At 40.3% G+C, this 23,243-nt stretch overlaps 2 protein-coding genes across 3 annotated transcripts in view; one reads left to right on the top strand and one right to left on the bottom strand.

Annotated features, from left to right (window-relative positions):
* Positions 1–23,243, bottom strand: part of Arhgap18 (Rho GTPase activating protein 18) — a 258,522-nt gene that overhangs the window by 217,815 nt on the left and 17,464 nt on the right. The gene's annotated exons all lie outside the window — the stretch shown is intronic.
* On the top strand, positions 6,195–6,515 carry LOC110303937 (large ribosomal subunit protein eL42-like). Its single transcript, XM_021175182.1, has one exon. The coding sequence runs from the start codon at positions 6,195–6,197 to the stop codon at positions 6,513–6,515; it is 321 nt and encodes a 106-aa protein (XP_021030841.1).

The following is a 23,243-nucleotide window of genomic DNA, read 5'->3' as shown; positions in this document are numbered from 1 at the left end:
AATATCATGACTATTAATTACTTTTCTCAGTATGTGATGTCATTTTTTGTCCTGTGATGTCATGTTTTTGTCCTGTGATGTCATGGTTATTCTGATCTCATGAAAAACCTTCAGTGTTCCATCCCCTTTTTGTTGTCTCATGTCTGAAAAATACTCACTTAAAAATATGCACATAAAACATTGTAAACATCAACATGTTTTAGGTTGGCCTACAAACCAATAAGCTTCATCATGGCATCTTCGGATTCATTAGGATTCATTATGTTTAGTTCTCATTTGTCCCCCTCCCCCAGGATCTTCCCCAGGCCCCCTTCCCCTGTGTCCAGCAGGCGAATGCCTTTCATTTTCCAGCTAGCTTGGCCTTCCATCTTATTACATGCTTTCCATTCCTTTTGCCATTTCTCTTCTGTAAGATCTCTTCCTCCTTACGATCCCCTTCCTAGTTATATATATATATATGTGTGTGTGTGTGTGTGTGTAATAATACACACACACACACACACACACACACACACACATATGTTTGTTTCGTGTATGAGAGAAAAAGTATAACATTTGTCTTTCTGAACCTGGCTTCTTTAAAAAAAAAAACAAAAACAAAACAAAACAAAAAAAAACAAAAACTTGAGTGTTCTGTGTCTCCGTGAAGCCATCTGGGCTGAGGTACTCCTGCGAATGAAGCTGTAATTAAAAATTCAACTTATGTGATAATTCCTGAGTTTCCTTTTTCTCTTTTAAGATTATACTTACTCAGACTATATATTTGAAATATCTTCAACTGTATTAGTACAAATTTACTGATGGAAGCTCCCCCTTCCTAAGCACAGGGATATCATGTGGGTTTCCCCCCTCATTACCAGTGCTATTGCTTCATTTCTTACTCTAAGAAAAGTCTTTCCATTGTATTGAACCTCTCAAAGAATCTCCTTTAGAGTATACAGTTTTCTTGAATTTTATTTTTGTCTTGTCATTAATATTTGGCTTTAAAAATACATATTTATTTTTGAGCCTACTTATTAATTTAGTGTGTGTGTGGCTATGTATTTATGTATGAAGTTGCACCTACGATGGCATATACTTGGAGGCCCGAGAAGACCTTATGGAAGTCAATTCTCTCCTCCTGTGGTGTAGGACTCAAGACTGAACTGAATCTTTTCCCAGCCAACTGTCTCACAGGTCCTCATCTTTAATTTATATTTTAAGGATAAATGTCATTGTACTTTTTCCAGTGTCTGTCACTGATTGATATTTAGATTTTCCCCTTACAAGGATACATAATTCCTTACTAATGATGCCTTCATTTAACAATATACATTGTCATAATGTATGCAGAAAACATTAAGCTATGGTCTTATTCTAGATTAAATATTAAGAATTACTCGAGATCAAGTAATTATTTCTTCTATTTTGTGTTTTTAATGTACTCCTTGACAATTTCATACATGTATAGAATGTATTCTGGTCACACTCTCCCCCCTCCTCCACTACAATCAAATGAGTTTTCTGGTTTGTTTTTGTCATTCATTTCTAGTTTGCTGGAATGGTGAGCCTACATTTCAGTCCTTTGAAATTTATTGAAAAGAAGTCTCATGCCTCAAGTGTCAGATTCCATATACCTTCACCAAATCAGGCTTGCTAATTATGCTATTCAAAATGTCTCCATCTTTACTATTTTCCATTCCATACTTCTTATAGTGTTATTTGGAGTACTATATTAAAGTATCTCACTATATAAAAAAACACTCCTCTCCCAGTTATAGCTATACACTTGTTCATTTTGACCTAGACTTCTATAAATTTTATGTGGTCATTACTTCTAATTGCAAATTGAACAGCTGGGCTTCTGCTCTTCACTCCAGCCTCTCATGAGCTGTAAAGTGTGACTTGGACTCTCAAGACTCACAAATATCTCAGGGTCAGGGGCTCTCAAACTCAGTGTTCTGAATACCTTTTACCATCTGGTGAAATCTGAAAAGAATACGTGTGTGTGTGTGTGTGTCAGAGTTTCTCTGTGTAGTTCTGGCTGTCCTGGAACTCACTTTGTAGACCAGGCTGACCTCAAACTCAGAAATCCGTCTGCCTCTGCCTCCCGAGTTCTGGGATTAAAGGCATGCACCACCACGCCCAGCTAAAAGACTACATTCTTTTTTTTTTTTTTTTTTTTTTTTTTTTAATTTATTATATGTAAGTACACTGTAGCTGTCTTCAGACACCCCAGAAGAGGGCGCCAGATCTCATTACGGATGGTTGTTAGCCACCATGTGGTTGCTGGGATTTGAACTCTGGACCTTTGGAAGAGCAGTCGGGTGCTCTTACCCACTGAGCCATCTCACCAGCCCCAAAAGACTACATTCTTAACTGAAGTGAACATGATAAAAAATGAACTCAACTCCTTTAAAATACAGTTATCAAAATATTTAAAAGATAACTGACATTATAACCTAAAGCTTTCTTTCTGTTGAACCCAAAACCAGGATACTAATGGGAGTTCTGGCCAACCTCCACAGTCTCAGTAAAGGACAATTTCTTAGGACACTTGCAACAATGGCTATGTGATATGAAAATATTTAATCTCTCTTAGTGAACAGTATGGTCTCTTTTAATACCACTGTGGTTTACTATCAACATTCTTCTAGAAGTGGCTGATTCAGTGACATATTAGTGAAAGGAAACAGGCTCCATGAATTCTATTCAGTAAGGGACATATGATCCTAGGATCATAGACTATATACTGAGAACTGTCCCTTCAAATTTTCCAATCAGAAGTCATCATTTAGAAAATACTGATGATGTTTTCACCTTGTTATTAATTCTGGTTATTCAACTCCACATCCTTCGGTTTTAAAGTCTCACCATCATAACTGACTAAACATGACAGCAAAAATAGACATGTCAAAAAAAATTGAGGGAGAGAACATGGGACGTCAACTGTACACAAAGCTCTGTAGGCAACTAATGAATGTTGAGAATGAAAGCACCAGTCTCTCCAGGAAAGAACACATACAAAAAAATTGAAAGAGAGCAAGGTAGGGGTGCACGTGAGAAGGTTTGGAGAGAGAAAGGGGAAAATTATTTATTCATAATTGTAAAACATAACAGAAGTATAAAAAAAACTTTTAAAGATAGAACCTAGTATCTTTTAAAAGAAGAAGCAATGTAGGAGTATTTTTTTAAAAATCATGTAGGAAAAATACCTACAAAAATGCTAAACACAAATTTATCTATTTTATTTTAAATAAAGTCCAGCAAGATAACAATAATCAATAGTGACAGAGAAAACAGAATGATGGGTTTGGAGCTAGATTTGACTGAGATGCACACAGGAGAGAACGGTAGTGTGCTGAGTGGCCTCTTTGTCCTGACCTCAGATGTTGAGTGCATATCATATAGGCTCCCATATGCTCATCAAGATGAGCACTTAGCACACCTGCTCTTTGTACCCCAAATCCTGCCTAACATCCAACACTGAAGGAAAAAAAGTATGGGAACAGTTAGAAGAAATCCTTTCTACAATCAGGAACTACCCTAAACACTGAATATCAAGCCATAAGCAAAGCGTGTATTAAGAAAGAAGAAAACTTAATGATACACAGCGATTATAGACTTCTGAGCAGAATAAAATACATGGCTAAAAACATTAATTGTGATGTTCTAGACATTGACATTCTCTTTTATTATGTCCTATTATATTAAATTTTAATGTCTTTATTAATATACTTCCTGAATAAACAAGCAGTTAAGTATTTATAGTAAAAAAAATTACAGAAAATTCAAATAAGCATGAAAAAATTTATAGTCCCACCACAGAGGATATTTTCTTTTTATGTTGGCAAAATAAATTATTTGCTCTGTAACTGGAATAAACCCAAGTTAATAAGGACATTTTAACCATAAATTTAACAATCCCTTCCAACATAAAAAATTCCAATTCTAATTGATTCCCTTTCTCATTAAGGAAAAAAATAAAAAAACCCAGAGGACAAGAAACAGCTAGGATATGTTTTGCTTAAAGTTTTCTACAATAAATAAAGGGAACAGGGTCTTTGTGACATTTACAGTCAGATCCAATCACATTTTAAAGCCTACTGAGTCTGCAGAGACCTGTTTGGGTTTGTGCCAGCTCAGTTTTAGTGAATAGGATTACAGATTTTGCAGGTTTTGAACATGTAAGAGCTCCACAATCTATTGAGTCTTGAAAGTCAAGCGCATGAGTAGGAGTCAGGGCCCTGGGCAGCAACTTTCCCAGGATAAGGAGGAGAGTGCTCGGTGTACATAGGAGAAGATGTAGGCCTTTTTCACTCAAGGGAAGCCAGAATCCCTGTACTACAGTGGTTCCTTAAAGATCCCACAACAGAGAACAATGCTTCTATAGAATACACACCAACTGATATCTAACTTCTAAACCCCAAGTGAGGACATCTAAACTTCTCCACCCCAAGTGAGGACATCTCAAAGCAAGGCTGTGGCTGTGGAAATATCAAGAAGTGATAGGAGCATACTTGTTCTCATCTCAAAGCTACAATCTCCCAAAGACCCAGTGAGCAAGCACAGCAAGTTCATTGACATTCCTGTTGGACATCATGGTGGCCTCACTGCCACACCATTTCTTCTGTAAGTTCCAGGAAGGCTCTTCTCTTTCCCCCAATCCAATCCTTCAGTCTCATCTCCAGCTCTACATCAGAACATCAGTGGTAGACTTCTTTGCCCCCTGTTCCCAATCTCCTGTGGATCCCACAAAAGTCCTCTCCTAACTTGTTTCTTTACTTCAGCTCCCAACTCCAGCAGGCATCCCTGACCAACCCACAGACTGCTCCAGCCAGAGGAATAAGGAATCTGCCCATGGATATTCTCTGTCTGTTCCTTTAGATCCAAACCCCACGATTCATGCCCAGTGCTATAACAGACCCTCTGGGGTGACCCGTCTTCACTCCACCCGCTCCCAAATTCCAAGGAGACAAAGTGAACAGATCCTTGTTGGACACTTCATTCGCTTCCCTTCAGACCCCTTGCCTGACCTCATCCTTAAGTGTCAGCTCACAATAACCAGACACACATTTACCTGGAACTTTCAGTGGCCTCCACTGTGAGAGAAAATGTCCTACCATGTAAGACCCAGGCATCATACTCTGCCCAGAGATGAAACAGAATCCAAAGAACAAAATACCCACCAACAAAGAAAAATCCAGAAATCAAGACTCAGTCCTATAACCATCCCAATCCCAGATGCCTAGATGCCAGCATAAAAACACAATAATAATAATAATAATAAGACAGGGCAATATATCCTCACTAGAGCCCACATACACTATCAGAGCAGCCCCTGAATGTTCCAACAAGGATGAAGCACAAGAAAAAGACTTGAAACTACCTGTATAAAGATGATAGAAGTTCTTAAAGAGGAAACTTTAAAAATCCTTTTTAAAAAAAATCCAGAAAAACAAACAGGGTGAGGAAAAATGAATAAATGCTTTAAATAAATGCAGAAAAAAACTAAAACAAACATTATAAGAAAAATGGATAGGTAGTCCACAGAAAGACCAACAGAGTCAACTAACCTGGACCCTTGTAGCTTTCAGAGACTGAACAAGCAATCAAAGAGCATACAAAGGCTGGACCTAGGCCTCCCTGCAGAAATGTAGCACATGGGCAGCTTGGTCTTCATGTGGGTCCTGAACAATTGGAATGGGGGCTATGGCAAAAGTTATTGCCTGTATGTGGAATATATTCTTTAGCTGGGCTACCTGTCTGGCCTCAGTGGGAAGAGGATACACCTAGCCTTGCAGAGACTTGATGTGCCAAGGTGGGGTTTACCCAGGGGGGCCTCACCTGCTTAGAGGAAAAGGGAAAGGGGAGTTAGGGGGAAGGAGTATGGGACAGGTGACTAGGATGGGGACAGTTACAGTGATGTAAAGTGAATAAATAAAAAAAATAAATAAGAAAATGAATAAAACTGTTCAAGACCTGAAAATAGAGAACAAATTAACCCCAAAAACACAAACTGAAGAAATTCTAGAAATGAAAATTTTGGGAATTTGAACAGAAATGATATAGGCAAGCTTCACCAACAAAACACAAGAGATAGAAGAAAGAATCTCAGGCATTGAATTTATGATACAAAAACTGGATATAATGGTCATAGAAAATGTTAAAAATAGAAAACCTGCTCTTTCCGAGCTGCTAGCGCCCCTGCGAACATGGTGAACATGCCTAAGACCCGCTGGACATTCTGCAAGAAATGTGGGAAGCACCAACCCCACAAGGTGACGCAGTACAGGAAGGGCAAGGATTCTTTGTATGCCCAGGGAAAGCGGTGTTATGACAGGAAACAGAGTGGCTATGGTGGGCAGACTAAGCCTATTTTCTGCAAAAAGGCTAAAACTACAAAGAAGATTGTGCTGAGACTGGAGTGCGTTGAGCCCAACTGCAGATCTAAGAGGATGCTGGCTATTAAGAGATGTAAGCATTTTGAATTGGGAGGCAACAAGAAGAGAAAGGGCCAAGTGATCCAGTTCTAAAAAGATTTTGTTATGAAGACAATAAAATCTTGACCTTTCAACCCCTTTGATTGCAGTTGTTCTTTTGGGAGGGAATAAATTAAAAGCTTTCAGAAATTAAAAAAAAAAAAAAGAAAACTTCTAATACAAAATATGCAGGAAATCTGGGGAATCATGAAAAGATCAAGCCTAGAAATAATAGGAATAGGATAAGTAGCATGCCCTTAAGAAGAATCATATAAGAATAGTAGCCAAAGGCCCAGAAAATATTTTCAACAAAATTATAATAGACTTTCCTTACCTAAAGAAGAACATTGTCTACAAACATACAGGAAGCTACAAAACACCAAGTAGATTGGACCAGAAAAGAAATCCCCTTTATTACATAATAATCAGAACACTAAAATATTTAGAACAAAGACACAATATTAAAAACTGCAAGGGAAAAAAACAAAGTAACACATAAAGGAAGACATATTAGAATCACACCCACTTCTAATGAAGATTCTAGAAGCCAGAAGGATCTGGAAAGATATGCTGCAGACTCTAAGAGACCACAGATATCAGCCCAGACTACTATAAATAGCAAAGCTTTCAATCACCAAAGATGGAGAAAAGAATTCCATGATAAAGCCAAATTTAAACAGTCTCTATATAAACTCAGTGCTATAAAAGCTGCTAGAAAGAAAACTGATGTTAACTACACTCATGAAAACACAGATAATTATTTCAGAGCAGAAAAATAAAAAAGTTCACACACACACACACACACACACACACCCCACCACCACCACCACCACCACCACCTACTCTACTCCTACTATGTAGGACAATCCATCTTTCTGCTGCATCAAAAAACACACCTCAATATCAAGAATAGACTCAGAGTAAAGGGTTAAAAAAAAAGATTTTTTTCCCCCCCAAGGAACTGAACCTAAGAAGTAAGCTGATATAGCCATCTTAATATCTAACAAAATAGACTTCAAACTAAAACTAATCAAAAGAAACAGTACATACACAAAGTAAAAGTCCATAAAGATGACATTTCAACTTTTTGATGTGTTTACTTTTATTTTTATTTATTAGATTTTTTATTTACATTTCAAATGTTATCCCCTTTCCTGGTTTCTGTTCTGAAAACCCCTATCCCCTCTGCCCTCCCCCTGCTCACCAACCCACCCACTCCTAATTTCTGGCCCTGGCATTCCCCTACACTGGGGCATAGATTCTTCACAGGACTAAGGGCCTCTCCTCCCATTGATGATCACAAGGCTATCCTCTGCTATATGTGCAGCTGGAGCCATGGGTCCAAATGGAGATTTGTACCCTTTGGTTGGTGATTTAGTCACTGGGAGCTCTGGGGATACAGGTTGGTTCATATTGTTCCTCCTATGGAGCTACAAACCCCTTCAACTCCTTAGGTCCTATCTCTAGTTCCTCCATTGGTGACCCAGTGCTCAGGGCAATGGTTGGCTGAGTATCCACCTCTGTATTTGTCAGGCACTGATAAAGCTATATCAGGCTCCTGTCAGCAAGCACTAGTTGACATTCACAATAATGTCTGGTTTTGGTGACTGTATAGGTGATGGATCCCCAGGTGGGGCAGTCTCTGGATGGCCTTTCCTTCAGTCTCTGCTCCATACTTCGTCTCTGTAATTCCTTCCCATAGGTATTTTGTTCCCACTTCTAAGAAGGACCAAAGCATCCACACTTTGGTCTTCCTTCTTCTTTAGCTTCATGTGGTCTGTGAACTATATGTTAGGTATTCTGAGCTTCTGGGCTAATATCCACTTATCAGTGAGTGCATACCATGTGTGTTCTTTTGTAATTGAGTTACCTCACTCAGGATGCTATTTTCTAGTTCCATCCATTTGCCTAAGAATTTCATAAATTCATTGTTTTTAATAGCTGAGTAGTACTTCATTGTGTAAATGTACCACATTTTCTGTATCCATGCATCTGTAGGGACATCTGGCTTCTTTCTAGCTTCCGGCTATTATAAATAAGGCTGCTATGAGCATAGAGGAGCATATTTCCTTATTACATGTTGGAGCATCTTCTGGGTATATGCCCAGGAGTGGTATTGTTGGGTCCTCAGGTAGTACTATGTCCAATTTTCTGAGGAACTGCCAAACTGATTTCCAGAGTGGTTGTACCAGCTTGCAATCCCACCAGCAATGGAGGAATGCTCCTCTTTCTCCACATTCTCGCCAGACATTTCAACTCTTAACATCTATGCGCCAAATACAAGGACACCCATGTTTATAGGTTATATCACATAGTGCCCCTCACATTTAATACCATACTCTCACCAATGGACATGTCATCCACACAAAAACTAAACAAGAGATATGCTGGAGCTAACATATTTACAGAACATTTCACCCAAACACAAAAAGATATACCTTCTTCTAAACTGCATGAAACTTTCTCCTAAATTGTCCACACTTTCAAACACAAAGTCTTAATAGTTAAAAAAATTGAAATAACTCTCTGCATCTTATCAGAGCATCGTAGTTTGAAGCTGGGTATCAACAAATAAACAACAGAAAGTCTACAAACTCATGGAAAGTGAACAATGCTTTGCAGAATGAAAAATGGATCAAGACAGAAATAAAGAAAATAAGACTTTCTAGAATTGGTCAAAACGAATACACAACATATCTCAACTTATGGGACACAATGGAAGCAGTTCTAAGGGGCAAGTTCATAGCATTCAGTGCCTACATTAAAAACAAAAGAAAACAAAAACAACCACCATCACCAAAATTCTAAAGAGCTCTCAAACAACAAACTTAACTTGCATACCTGAAAGCTCTAGAACAAAAATAACCATGCCCAAGAGTAATAAATGGCAAGAAATAAACTCAAAGCTGAAATCAATAGACCAGAAAAAAAGAGAAAAGAATATAAAGAATCAATGAAACAGAGATAATTCTTTGATAAAATAAAAAACAAACAAACAAACAAACCTGTATCCAATGTAACCAAAAGGCAGAAACTAACAAAACTAGAAACAAACAGGGAGACATAACAGATAATGAGGAAATCCAGAGAATCATAAGTACATACTTTAAAAGCATGTACTCCCACAAATTGGAAAATTTAAAACAAAGGGATAATATTCTCAATAGTCACCACATACCAAAGTTAAATAAAAATAAGATGAACAATTTGATATATAACCCATGGTGAAATAGAAGCAGCCATTAAAACCCTCCAAACAATGACAATAATACAATCTGTCCTGCCTGCAACATATGCTAGGGCAATGGAGGCACAGACCTTGTGGGAGTAGCCAATCAATGTCTGATTTAACACCCATGTCCTGAAATGGAAGCCACACTCAACACTGCTTAAGTGACCAAGAACCAAAGACTAGATAGCCCAGAAACTAGGGTCAAAAACCAAGCCAAATCAAACCAAAACATAAACAAACAAAAATGTAAACAAAACTTTTTTGCTATACTCATAGATCAGGGCTTTATTTAGCCACCACTGGAGAAACTTCCTCCTGTAACAGATGGCAACAGATGCAGAGCCAGACACTACCAAAAGAGCATGTCGTTGGAACACACAGCTCTAAGTGGGATGTCTCCATCAAATCCTTCCCTCCAGAACTCAAAGAACCACAAGGAAGAGGAAGTGAAATGAGTCAAAGAGCCAGAGAAGACAGAGGACACCCTAGGTGAACATGGGCCTCTGAATCAGTGGAGGGAGGCTCATGTGAACTCAGACTAAGCTGCAAACACAAAGTCTACATGGTTCTGTACCAAGTCTTCTGCATGTATGTTGTAGCTTTCAGTTCAATATCTTTATGGGAGCTGGGCAGTGGTGACGCACACCTTTAATCCCAGCACTTGGGAGCAGCAGAGGCAGGCAGATTTCTGAGTTCGAGGCGAGCCTCGCCTACAGAGTGAGTTCTAGGACAGTCAGGGCTACATAGAGAAACTCTGTCTTGGAAAAAAATAAACAAATCTTTATTGGAGTCCTGAATATGAATATGAATATGAACGAGTGGGTCTCTGAATCTTGTGCCTGCTCTTGTGGCTCTTTTCCTTCTGTTGGGTAGCCTTGTCCAGCCTTGATGATATTTACTTTATCTTATTATGTTTGGTTGTTATCTCTTGGAAGCCAGATCTTTTCTAAAGAGAGAAAGAGGAAGGGGATCTAAATGGGAGGGGAGGGGAAGGGAGGGGAGGCTAGGAAGAACTGGGGTGAGTAAAGAGAGGCGAAATACATAAACAAGATATATTGGATGAGAAAAGAGTCTATTTTCCTTTAATTTTTAAATTACTTATTTATGAGTACATGTGTAGATCTTTGAATATGCTCATGTGCCTGAGGTTAAGAGCTGGAGTTACAAGCAGTTGTGATTTGCCTGGTATGGATGCTGGGAATTGCATGTTCTTAACCACTGAGCCAAGAATCTATTTTCCTTTTTAAAGAAAGTATTTAATGTGGGGCTCACCCTTTCAGAGAGTTAGACTCCATGACTAGCATGGGGAGCATGGCAGTCGGCATGCTGTTATAGACACAGGGCTAAAGCAGTAGCTGAGAGCTTACATCTTGATCTGTAAATGTAACTTTTATTCTGTTGTAATTGTCTTCTCCAAGGCTGACTGACATTCTCTGCTAACCGAGGCCTAGTACAGGAAGCTTCTAACCTGCATCCAATTATGTCTAGGCCTAGAATGTTCTCAGCCTATTAGACTTACTGTCGACTAAGCTTGCCCTTTCTTGTTCTTTCTGAACTCTGGCTGGCTGGTTCAATTCAGCTATTTTGGTTCAAATTCCACTCCAAGCAGACTGATCCCATCTGACTTCTCTTTCTGCTCTGGCTGAATTTCTCTGCTTGGCTTCAAACTAACTCAGTCCATCTGTTTTAATCTTCTGGATCCTTCTCATTTTCTGGTTTATTCTGTTTTTACCTGTGTATAACTTGTTCTTTCTTCAACCTGTCTTTGTACAACTGTCCCAGTAAAACTGCCTCCCCCTACTCCTGCACTGTTCTCTCTTAAGTAGCCTCTCTTTCCTCTCTTTTCTTATGAGAGTTAGGCATAATCTCATCTGTCAAATCTTTCTCTGATATGCCACTTTGTCTGCCACTCAATTGGACATCAATTTTCAACATGGGTGCTTCTTTCTACAAACTAAATTTACCTTCATTGTTTGGGCTTAAAGACATGAACTAAGGACATGTCTGTATTCCATCCAGCCAGAGGGATTAAAAGTGCTAAGGGCTGAACCACACCACAACTAGAAACAGGTGTTTTTCAGTAATAACACAATCTCAGGGTTCACAGTGTGATCAGATATCCTGCAAGAAACTTAGAATACTTTATAAAGAATTCTCAACGAATTAATCAAAGAATTTTAAAGTTAGAGAAGAATTGAGTAAAGTTTCACAGTCAGAGATGTTTTCATGGTATCCTATAAAAGCTGGAAAGTGAGGAGGTTCCACATCTAGGATTGCAAATCTTCAAAACAACAGAAGATGAGAATAGGAGATGGAGTTACAAGCAGTTGTGAGCTGCCTGAGTGCTGAGAACTGAACTTGGGTCCTCTGCAAAAGCAATACATGTTCTTAATGACTAAGCTATCTCTCCAGCCATAAGAATCTATTTTCAATTTTAAAAAGTGGGGGCAGGGGTTCCACACGACTTTAATTCCAGCACTAAGGAGGCAGAGGCAGGCAGATTTCTGAGTCCAAGGGCAGCCTAGTCTACAAAGTGAGTTCCAGGCCAGCCAGGGCTGTACACAGAGAAACTCTGTCTCAGGGGGTCTGGGAAAAGTTTCAGCAAATCCCACAATGCTGTACCCAGGAGGCTTAGGAGATCCTTTCTTTATTCTTACACTGGATATTTCAATTTTCTTCATTATAGACATTTCTATAATTAACTATCTTCTAATATAATTCCCTATCCAAGTCAAAATCTAAGATCTCTGAACAGTAAGACTTTTGCTGTGGCAAATGGATGGACCTTGAAAATATCATCCTGAGGCAACTCAGTCACAAAAGAACACACATGGTATGTACTCACTGATAAGTGGATATTAGCCCCCAAAATTTGGAATACCCAAGATTCAATTCACAGACCATATGAAGTCTAAGAAGGAAGACCAAAGTATGGATGCTTCAGTGCTTCTTAGAAGGGTGAACAAAATACTCACAGGAGGAAATATGGAGATAAAGTGTGGAGCAGAGACAGAAGGAAAGGTCATCCAAAGATGACCACGTGGGGGATCCATTCCAAATACAGCCACCATACCCGGATGCTATTGTGGATGCCAGAAGTGCTTGCTGATGGAAACCTGATATGGCTGTCTCCTGAGAGGCTCTGCCAGTGCCTGACAGATAGAGTTGGATACTCGAAGGCAAACATTGGACTGGAGGGGGGTGGTCCTTGATGGAGGAGTTGTAGAAGGAACTGAAGGAGCTGAGGGGGTTGCAGGCCCATGGAGGGAGTAACAGTGTCAACAGGCCAGACCGCCTGGAGTTCCCAGGAAATGGACCATGAATCAAAGAATACACATGGAGGGACACATGGCACTTGTGTCCCATGTCACATATATGACAGAGGATGGCTTTGTTGGACATCAGTGGGAGAAGCCCTTGGGCCTGAGGGTATTCGATGCCCCAATGTATGGGAATGCCAGAGCGGGAGGCTGGGAGTGGGCGGGTGGGTCAGGGAGCACCCTCATAGAGGCAGGGGGTAGGGGGATGGAAAAGGGGGTTTCTGAAGGGGAGATCTGGAAAGGGGAAAACATTTGAAATGTAAGTAAAGAAAATATCAAAAAAAAAGACTTTTGCTGTTTTATCTCTTTCTAAAGTATATTGATGGGTGACTCTTAAGTGTGGGTTAAATGAATGAATAACTGGTAAATTACATCTAGTGTAAGTTCTATTTAGAGAAGAGAATCAAAATGAAAACAACAGAGACTGAGTCTATATAGCCTAGTGATTGAGCCTGTTTAGCATGGGGTAGGACATAGGTTCAAATCTCCAGCGTTGAGGCAGGAGCAGAACAAATTCAGGGTTCACTTTCTTATTTCATCAACCAGTGGACAATGTTTGAAGACTTTCATTGACAGGAGGTAGCAGCTGGGAAGGGGAGGGAAGGGGAGGTCAAGGAGGTCCTATCTCAAGCTCCTTGGTGTTAGGATTACAGGTGTGCACCATAATTGCCAGCAATGGGGAGTTATTATTAGGAGAATATTTCTCAGCGACTCTAGATCTCCCCAACTGTATTCAATAGGGGGAGTAGAGGAGGGGGTGGTGAAAGTGTATGATCAATAGACATTGTATAAATGTATGAAACTCGAAAACAATGAAACTCGCAAACAACAAAGATATTAATAACAAAACAGGTGCTAGAAAAGTAGCTTACATGCCACTGAATCTAGGTCGAAAAACAGTTAAAATGATCAATTTTGTGGTTAATAGTTCATCACAATAAACAGCCAACACGTATATATCTGAGTATTACAAGAAAGAGAAACCGAATAACATTAATACCGGAAATTATCTGAAATACACTGAGTACGTCAACAATTTTGTTTTTGAGATAGGATCCTATAGAACCTGGATAGACCTTATACTAGGCTGTTGAGAACAACCTTGAATGTTTGTTCCTCTTACTTGTATGTCCCAACTGGCAGGTTTAGAGGTGTCACTACCCACAGTCAGACCAACAGTTTATAATTGTGTTGATGAAATTGAAACAGAGTCAAGGACAAAAGCAAAGCCATTGAAAAGAGCAATAGAAGCAAAGATACACAATTTTGTTATGAAATTAAAACAGGCCCTTAATTAGAGAAAGTAAGAGCAGAGTTTTTGTAAATGACATTCCCATTAGTGCCACTTTTATTGCAAGAGATGGGTTTATAGCTCACAGTTGGTCATCCAGTTAGTTAACTTGTCTCACAGTAGAATATATTCAAATGTCATAAAAATGTTTATGAAAGACGTCACTTAAATGTGGCTCAAAGGCTCTTCCAGAAGATATCTCGCAGTGTGACAGCTGAGACACAGTTGTACAGGAGTTGAGTGTTCTAGAAGAAATGAACTGTTTGCCAACAACCCCGTAGCTCTAGCATTTGTGAAGTAGGTCAAAACAGAGTGCTACACCTACACTTGACCTGTCATCCACACAGTGAACAGGGACACAGACCCAACACACTTTGGTTTACATCATGGTTTGTCATTGTGTTCTTTAAAATATTTTTCAAAAATGGGTCAGCTACAACTTCCCAGAATTTCTTTCTGAGCTAGGCAACATGTAACTAAGAGACCATGATCAGTGGGGAAAAGTATAGTTAGAGATGGTAACAGGCACACTCCTGTCTTTCTGGCAAATGTGTCTATATATTTTAGGCCAGCCTGAGCTACATAGTGAGAACTGGCTGACAATGCCCTCCCCTCTGCAAACAAAACAAACAAAAACAAAAACCCAACAGTAACAACAACTCCAAGAAGAAAACAACTAGTCATAGAAGAAGGGTCACCTCGCAATAGGAAAGGTGCTTTCTGGGAGACACAGATGTCTCCCAGACTAAGAACTTTTTAAGAAAAGCAATGATTCTGGAATTTATTGTTTAACTTTATAGCTGTTACCTTTTCTTAATCAAATGCAAATAAAGGAAGGAAGACAAGAAAGAAAAGAAAGATGGAAAGAAGGAAGGAAGGAAAAAATAATAGTTTCATGGTTTGGTAGGAGATTAGTTTAATAACTGTCATCTTGTTATGGAAATTAAGCCTTTTTATATTTTTTAAAATATGCTATTACTAGAGCATCCTCCCCACAAAGTTAATACTGGAAAGCTAATCACCAAATTCTTATATCAATGATATTTGTAAGTCAGTCTTATGAGAGATAATTGGGATTGGATAAGGTCATAAAGGTAGAGCCCCTCGACACCATTGGTCACTTCAGATGAGGAAGGACAGAAGAGGTGTCATTGCTCAAGCCAACTGAGCACCCTACTCTGCCATGATGGGAAGCACTATGATACCCAGTGGGAGACAGATGTCAGCAGATGGCTGCTCCCATGCTCTTTGGACCATCCATCCTTTAGAACCATGAGCTAAATAAACTTCTGCTTTTTTTACAAAATAAATCATCCACCCTCAGGTATTTGGCAATAGCAACAGAAAATACACACACTGCAATCTGTTCATGGCTACACTAAAGTAATGAATTTATTTCTCTACTACGTGGTTAAGTCAGATAACCCAGAGCAAAAACAGTAGCACAATAGTTTGCATATAATTATTATGACCAATCCAATGTCAGCTTCTCCCTGTCTGCTCCCCACTGGGCAGACGATGAACCACTGCACTCCACAGACACTAACTGGACTCCCACTACTTCTCACTTGTTCGTTTCCAATTTCTTTTAAAGTCTTGGCCACATAGGTATATTTGTAGAAATATAACCAGCTAGCCCTGACACATAGATGTGGGTGTCTTAGGGTTTCAAGGCTGTGAAGAGACATCACAACCAAGGCACCTCTTACAAAGGACAACATTTAATTGGGGCTGGCTTACAGTTTCAGAGGTTTAGTCCATTATCATCATGGCAGGAAGCATGACAGCATTCAGCAGACATTGTGCTGGAAAAGGAGCTGTGAGTTCTACATCTTGATCTGAAGGCAGCCAGGAGGTGCCTGTGTTCCACAGGCAGCCAGGTGAAGGCTCTGTAATTCCACACTGGGTGGAGCAGAAGCATAGGAGACCTCAAATTCCACCCCCATAGTGCCACACCTACTCCATCAAGGCCACACCTTCTAACAGCACCATTCTCTGTGAGCCAATTCACACATATGAGTCTATGGGGGCCAAACCTATTGAAACCACTACAGTTAGTAAGAAACCTCTTTGCCCCTGGGAAGCTATGCCTGAATTTCTGACTCATCTTTTGATTAAGGTGGAATTGACACTATTTGACAGCATTGTGGTCTGACCCTACTCTTCACAATATTGACAACAGTCCTTACCCCTGACTTTGGATACTCCAGATTCATATCAACCTGGCCAAAGTCCAGATGCTGACATGCTACATCCATGACAATTCCTAGTCTAAACAATCCACATAAACTAGAGTATAAAGTTAAGATGCAATGGCAATTGATTTCAAGAGGTAGGAAGAGACACTTCTGGAGAGCTGAGGTCACGTATGAGGGCCGTGATTCAAGAGAAGAACTACACAAAATGCATCCTATTAGCCACCCATGAAATAGGGGAGAGAGTCTTCAGAAGGACATCACATCAGATAAGGCTTACCATAAGCACGAGGAAGGAGAAACTAGGAGTGGATCCCAAACATCTTAGGAGGGATAGTGTGTTTAGAGCTAGGAGAGGAAGCTTCATTGCTCTCAACAAATCCTTTGGTTTTCTTTAAATAACTCCAAGTTTGAAGAATCTATAGACAATACCAAGCTACTAATGGTGAGAGGTACAGAATACCATGTATCACCTTTACCATTTGAGGAAAAGGCAAAGGACAGTACGTATACAAGTGCAGAGACCTCTGACATGGGTGGCGTGTGAGAACTGGGCTGCTGGATGTCTCCTCTCATCCTTCCATTTGCATCTTTACCAAGAGTGAGCCAGCTATTCAGACTCCTTAAGCTTATTATTCTAAATGGGGAGATTATACAATATTATATAATCACACTGATAGAATTCGAGTTTTAAAAAACTGTTTCTGAGAAAGCTGAGAGCCACGAGGGCCCTTCAGAAAGGCAGGGTGCCAAAAAAATCTCCGTAGCATGTGTGGTGGTTTGAATGAAAATGGCCCCTACAGACCCTTAGGGAGTGGCACTGTTAGAAGGTGTGGCCTTATTGGCGTAGGTGTGGCCTATGTTGGAGGAAGTGTGTTCCAGGGAGGCTGGCTTTGAGAAGATGTAGAAGGTGTAGAACTCTCAGCATCTCTTCAGCACCATGTCTGCCTATCCGCCATGCTTTCTGCAACTCCAATAATAGACCTGTCCTCCAAACTGTAAGCCAGCCCCAATTAAATGTTTTTCTTTACAAGAGTTGCCACTGTCACAATATCTCTTCACAACATTAAAACCCTAGATAAGACAACAAGATAAAAGTTTGACACACAGTGAGCAGGAAATGATAAAAATCAAGAATTCAACAATATGCCAGAAGGTTTTAAGCTCTAGCACATTTTTCTTTCCAGAACAATACACGTCAAGCTTGTTTAGGTGCACGATTTTGTGTACTGTATGAATCTATAGAAAGATTTTTTGGGAGACATATACTGTAGGGCAGTAGGCTGTGCACAGACAGCCTGGTCCCCCGTCAGTTGAACAAAGGTCTGGAACCCCATTGACCCGATGGGTGGTGACTTCCACCTGCATGGGACAGCAGGTGTTGGGCCTTGCCTCCTGGGTCCCTAGCTCCTGACATAGATACAACCACCCACAGGGCCCCTGTAGAGAGGTATGTTGCCACCAGTCACATAGGAGGAGTACCAAGCCCTCCCACATACAAATAAGGTTTCACCAAAGCTCTCAGACCAAACCAATGAGAAGTACCTGTTGTCAAACCCTTACCCACCCCCCAAACTGTATATAAGAATCCTATCCGGAAGGATTAAAAGTGTTCGAGAACTACTCTTTCACTTGAACCTTCTGTCCAAATTGCTGTTAACACTTGGAAAGAGGTCTGCTCTCCCAATACGTCACCTGAAGCTCCACCGCACTCCTCACTGGCTAGTGGGTCTTTAGTTGGCCCAGCCCGACTGGACTCAGTTCAGGACTGCGAGGAGTAGCAGAGTAACCTGGAGGGCATGGCAGAGATGGAGCCAACTGCAGCAGCAGAAGCACGGAAGTGACCTCCCCTTCCGGCCCACACTCACTTCCCTCCGCTGGAACTCTTGAACCAGGCAGGGCCAGAGATCTCCGTGGAAAGCCTCTGGTATACAGGCCCACAGTACAAGGCAACCCAGAATCCCAGACCAACGCGACACCATACATAGCACAGAGAATCAAGAAAGGATGAGCATTGAGACATTGCCAAGCTGGGGACTGGAGCAATGGTTCAGTGAGACAGGAAATGCTTACTCTGCAAGCATAAAGACCTGAATTCTAATCTCCAGCAACTAAATTAAAAAGCAAGTCATGATTGCTATACCTGGGACCGTAGCATTATGGGGCAGAGATGGGTAGATGTTGAGAGTTTCCTTATCATCCAGCCCAGCTCAAAATGGTTAAGCTTCTAGCTTGGTGAGAGACCCTTTCTCAAGGCAATAAGATAAATAATAGAAGAAGGCGCCAGATATCTTGCTCTAGCCTCTGCATATATACACAAGGATGTGTGCAATTGTATGCACCAGTGTGTGTGCAGACCACTCCACTCACCTACATGCAACACACACACACAGAACAATTTTCATTATTTTTGATGAACATTTTACTCAGCCACACATTTTCACTAACCACATAAAGAAGAAAAAAAGAAAAAAATGGCCAAGAGGTTCATTTAGAGAGGGGGAAAAACAAAACAAAACAAAAAAACAATCAATGCCTAATCCAGAAAGACTGAGGCAGGAGGATCACAGTGAGTTTCAGTCTACTCTGGCCACTCTCTGTTGTCTCACAAATTCCTGGCTACCCTGGGCTATGTATTGAGACCTTGCCACAAAACAGAAAGCAAAGTCAATTTCTACACATTTCAGGAAAATTACTTTTGATCCTCATTGACAGAGCACTCCACAAAGCCTAATGACTTTTGAGACCTACCCCTGCCACTCAACTTCCAGAATCTAGGCCAAAAATATCAGTCGTTGGTAGTCTTGAGGCTTCTGCCCCTGCCAGCACAGCTCTTAATGTTTTGCTTCTAGTCAAACTTTACCTGAAGTATTTTACATGTTTATTGTTTATCCATGTGTGCATTTGTGTGTCCATACTGCATCATGCATGTGGAGCGCTGAGGACAACTTGCAGCAGTCAGTTCTTTCCTTCCACCATGTGGGATCTGGGGCTTAAGGTAAAACCATTGGACATGCTGTTGGAGTCTTTACCCAATGAGCTACCTTGACAGCCCTACCCACAGTATTTTAATAGAAAGTTCGGTTTGTTTCCTGATATCAATGATCCATAGATCCATTTATCATTCCCACATAGCTGGCCTTCCAGTCAATTTTTTAATATTTGACCCCAGGCTGGTTCTTCAGCCAGGTTGCTGGTTATCATCTAATAGAGCCAGAACCATCTCTTGGCTTCCCAACACCAGAATGGAGACTATTTACTGTCTGTTGGCTGTAATGGATGAGTGGACTTACTAAGCACAAGAATGTATTTAAGGGGAAGTATCCTAAGGGTTTCTTACTGTTGTACTTTTAAAAGTTTACCTAAAAAGAAAAAAGATGCAATGGAAAAGAAGTATGGGGGAAAAATTCTAGCTTTAGTACAATGTAAATGACTAGCTTAGCAAGACCTGGGTGCAGAGTTGAGAATTGATCTTTTCAGTATATCATAGCAATCCTTCTGAGAGCTTAATACTTCCCCCTTTCCAGTAAGCCTTATACATCAGTAGAGCTTAAACAAACAAAACAAACAAGCCCCAGTCTATTCTTCCCTATTAGTTGAATTATTTATGAGAGAAGCTAGAATAGCACTACTTCCATACTTGGCATTTACTATGCATTAGGCACTACTGTACCTAAAATTTAGCTTGCAAAAAAAGGAAGGTATAAACTCACTGGAGTTGTGTATGTTCATACGGGAAATAGTAAAACTTGTAGACACTTGTAGAGGTTTATAGATTCCAGACAAGAACAGACGTAACGTGCCGAAGGACACAACACAGGACAGGGTGTGTGGCCTCAGGGCTCTGCATCTGCTATTAGCTCTAGTAGTCAAAGTCTTAGAAAGAGATTTAATTTACTAAAAGAAGATAAAAGCCAGGGGTGGTGGCACTGGGAAGGCAGAGGCGGGAGGATCTCTAGGAAGAAAGAGGCCAGCTTGGTTCGGTGTGTTTCAGATCAGGCAAGGGTACATAGTAAGACTGTGACTCAAACTTCTCAGAGAGATGGGGAGGGCAGGAGGATGGAAAGGAGGGAGGGAAGGAGGGTGGGTGGCTTGGTTGGATGAATTAATGACCCTTACTGATCTGCAGCCACCTCGTTTAAGACACCAGTGCAGAAGAAGCCAGTCTATACAGAAATAATTTCAATTGAAGAAGATTAAGTTTACATTTTAGGAGTCCTTGAATATGACCCAGAATTGGTTTGCTCTATATTTCTGAGAAAAGGAGTAAAGACAGGAAATTCTAGAGCCACTACAAACTGGCAGCAATTTTCCTGGTCTACTGCAAAACCGTGCACATACAGTCTGAGTTAACAGAGCCACCACGGGGCAGAAGACATTCCCAGTGAGACACTGGCATTCACTAGACTGAACAGTCAGTTTACTGAAGGGCTCCTGGCAGCAGAGATGGCCGAGCACTGCAGTGACATGGTTTTAGACTTAGGCAAGAGTTTTCACAGATACTGATCTAACCTGTTGCTCTCACTGGCCCTTCTTAGCTGTCTTAATACACTGGCTTTATTTTCAGCTCCCCAACAAACGCACACTACATTCAACTGGATCACTAATTTGTATAACCATCATTCCTGTCTTTAGCATTAAATGTGAAAGTATATATAATCAGATCATCCCAAAATGCATTTTTTTTTATTTTAGGGAAAAATACAGTTAATTCTATACATCTTTTCTCTTGAAAGTAATAGATCAGTCAGATGTTGTAAATTCTACAGTGTATAAAACTGATTTTATAACTCAGGTCAGAAGTAGAAGGTAAAAAAGAAAATAAATGAGGGACAATATCAGCTCATTTGATTGGCAGGATGTAATTATCTGCCTTCTGTTTTTCTCTTCTGCCAATCAGTGACTATAAAAAGAAAGTGATACAGTGTGGCAGGATTCTTAACAGTGGCATCAAGTCTGACCACCTGGATTGCAAACCTGGGATCCATGTGCTGGGGGAAAAGAAAAAAAGAGGGTTGATTCTCAAAACTTGTCCTTTGACCTTCCACATGGAGCATAGACATGCATGTAACCACACACACATACAAAAAAAATTTACTCAAAAGAACTGATTTAAGACAAAAAGAAAACTGTCTACTGAATCATATCAGAACTCTCAGCTGTTGATTGCTTGCTTGCTCTTTCTGTCTTTCCTTCTTTCATCCCCCTCTCTCTCTTCCTTTTCTTTCTTCCCTCACCCCCCCTTCCTTCTTTCGTGTGCAGAGAGCCCTGATTCTGTGCTCCTGAGGGGGAGGGGCAGCAGACAAAAGAGCATTAGTCACCTGCAATTAATTACTCATGCAGTTTTCTAAGCCACGATCCTCTTTCGTTTTGAGCTTTTTATCTGAGTATCTCTAAGAACTTTTGAGTTATTAATTATAGAATGATCTTCATATAATTTTTAGCTTTGATTAAAAATCTTTGTTCTCCCCTTTTGGTTACTGTGCTCAGGTGTGGGGCCTCCCTTAAGTTACTGTAATGGTATCTGAAGAACTTCCTCAGACAACATCGACAGGGAGCTAGGAATGTCTGTTACCGTGCGATGTTCTAGCTGGAGACTTGAAGAAGGCATTTCCCTCCTTGGATTTGTTTTGTGTAATATTTGTTCCCCACTGGGAATCAGAATAATGAACAAAGGATCATATTACAATCAATGGTGTACAGTTTTGGAGATGGGAAATAAACTGCTTGACCTTAAACACCTGAAAAACCTACTTTAGGGGCTGGAGAGATGGGGCAACAGTTAAGAACTCTGGTTTCTCTTCCAGAGGATCCAGGTCTAATCCCCAACACCTACATGGTAGCTTAGAGCCATCTGAAACTCCAGTTACAAGGAATCTGAAGCCCTCTTTTGGTCTCCATGGGTACCACACACACATGTGATAGACCAACATACGTGCAAACAAAATATCCATAAAGTAAGAGATAAAGAAAATTTAATTTTTTGAAAAGTCTTCTTGACAAACATTAGTACTTGGGTTCTAACTATTTCTTATCTGTAGAAGAAAAGGTCAAACTGCTTCTTTTATTTTTCATTTACATTGATTTTTTAAAATTCTTTGATAATTTCACACACTATAAGATGTACTTAGATCATATCTACCCTCCACTCTCTCCCTTCCAATTCCTCGAAGAATCTTTGCCATCACTCTCCCAACTTGATGCTGTCTTCTCCCCTCCCTCTCTCTTCATCTGGGTCTAGTCCGTGCTGCTCATGGATGGGGAATGGCATACACTGGAGAACAGACAACCTACCATGGACCACAGTGCTGAAGAAAACTGGCCCTCCCTCCACAGGGGTCATCAACTGTCAATTGAAGCTTTAGGTTACAAAAACCAAAACAAAACAAAAAAAATAAAAACAAAACCTTTGTCTCATAGTTGGTCAGGGGGCCCCAGAGATGCTTCAACATTTTTGAAGTGATCTCTTTTTCTAGGGTCACTGGGGTATGGAGGGAGAGACAAAGGAACAGAGAGGTGAGACAACAGCTGAAGAATATGTTAATTCGAATGTGTGATTATCACTCGTCTCTACAAGATGGCATGGATGTACTCCCATGTCTCAGGCCTTAAATTAGAGCTGGCACCATCACTTGACAACCACCTGAACCTGGGCTGACTGCAGGATGTCCTTAGGCCATCAGTAGATAGATGATAGATAGATAGATAGATAGATAGATAGATAGATAGATAGATAGATAGATG

The sequence above is a fragment of the Mus caroli genome, unplaced genomic scaffold, assembly GCF_978045245.1.
Source record: "Mus caroli unplaced genomic scaffold, Mus_caroli_1 scaffold_9, whole genome shotgun sequence".
NCBI lineage: Eukaryota > Metazoa > Chordata > Mammalia > Rodentia > Muridae > Mus > Mus caroli.
This window is presented reverse-complemented; position numbering and strand designations above follow the sequence as displayed.

What these genes read in the sequence shown, in the direction of transcription:
- LOC110303937 (XM_021175182.1), top strand. Translation starts at nt 6,195, where the DNA reads ATGGTGAACATGCCTAAGACCCGCTGGACATTCTGCAAGAAATGTGGG.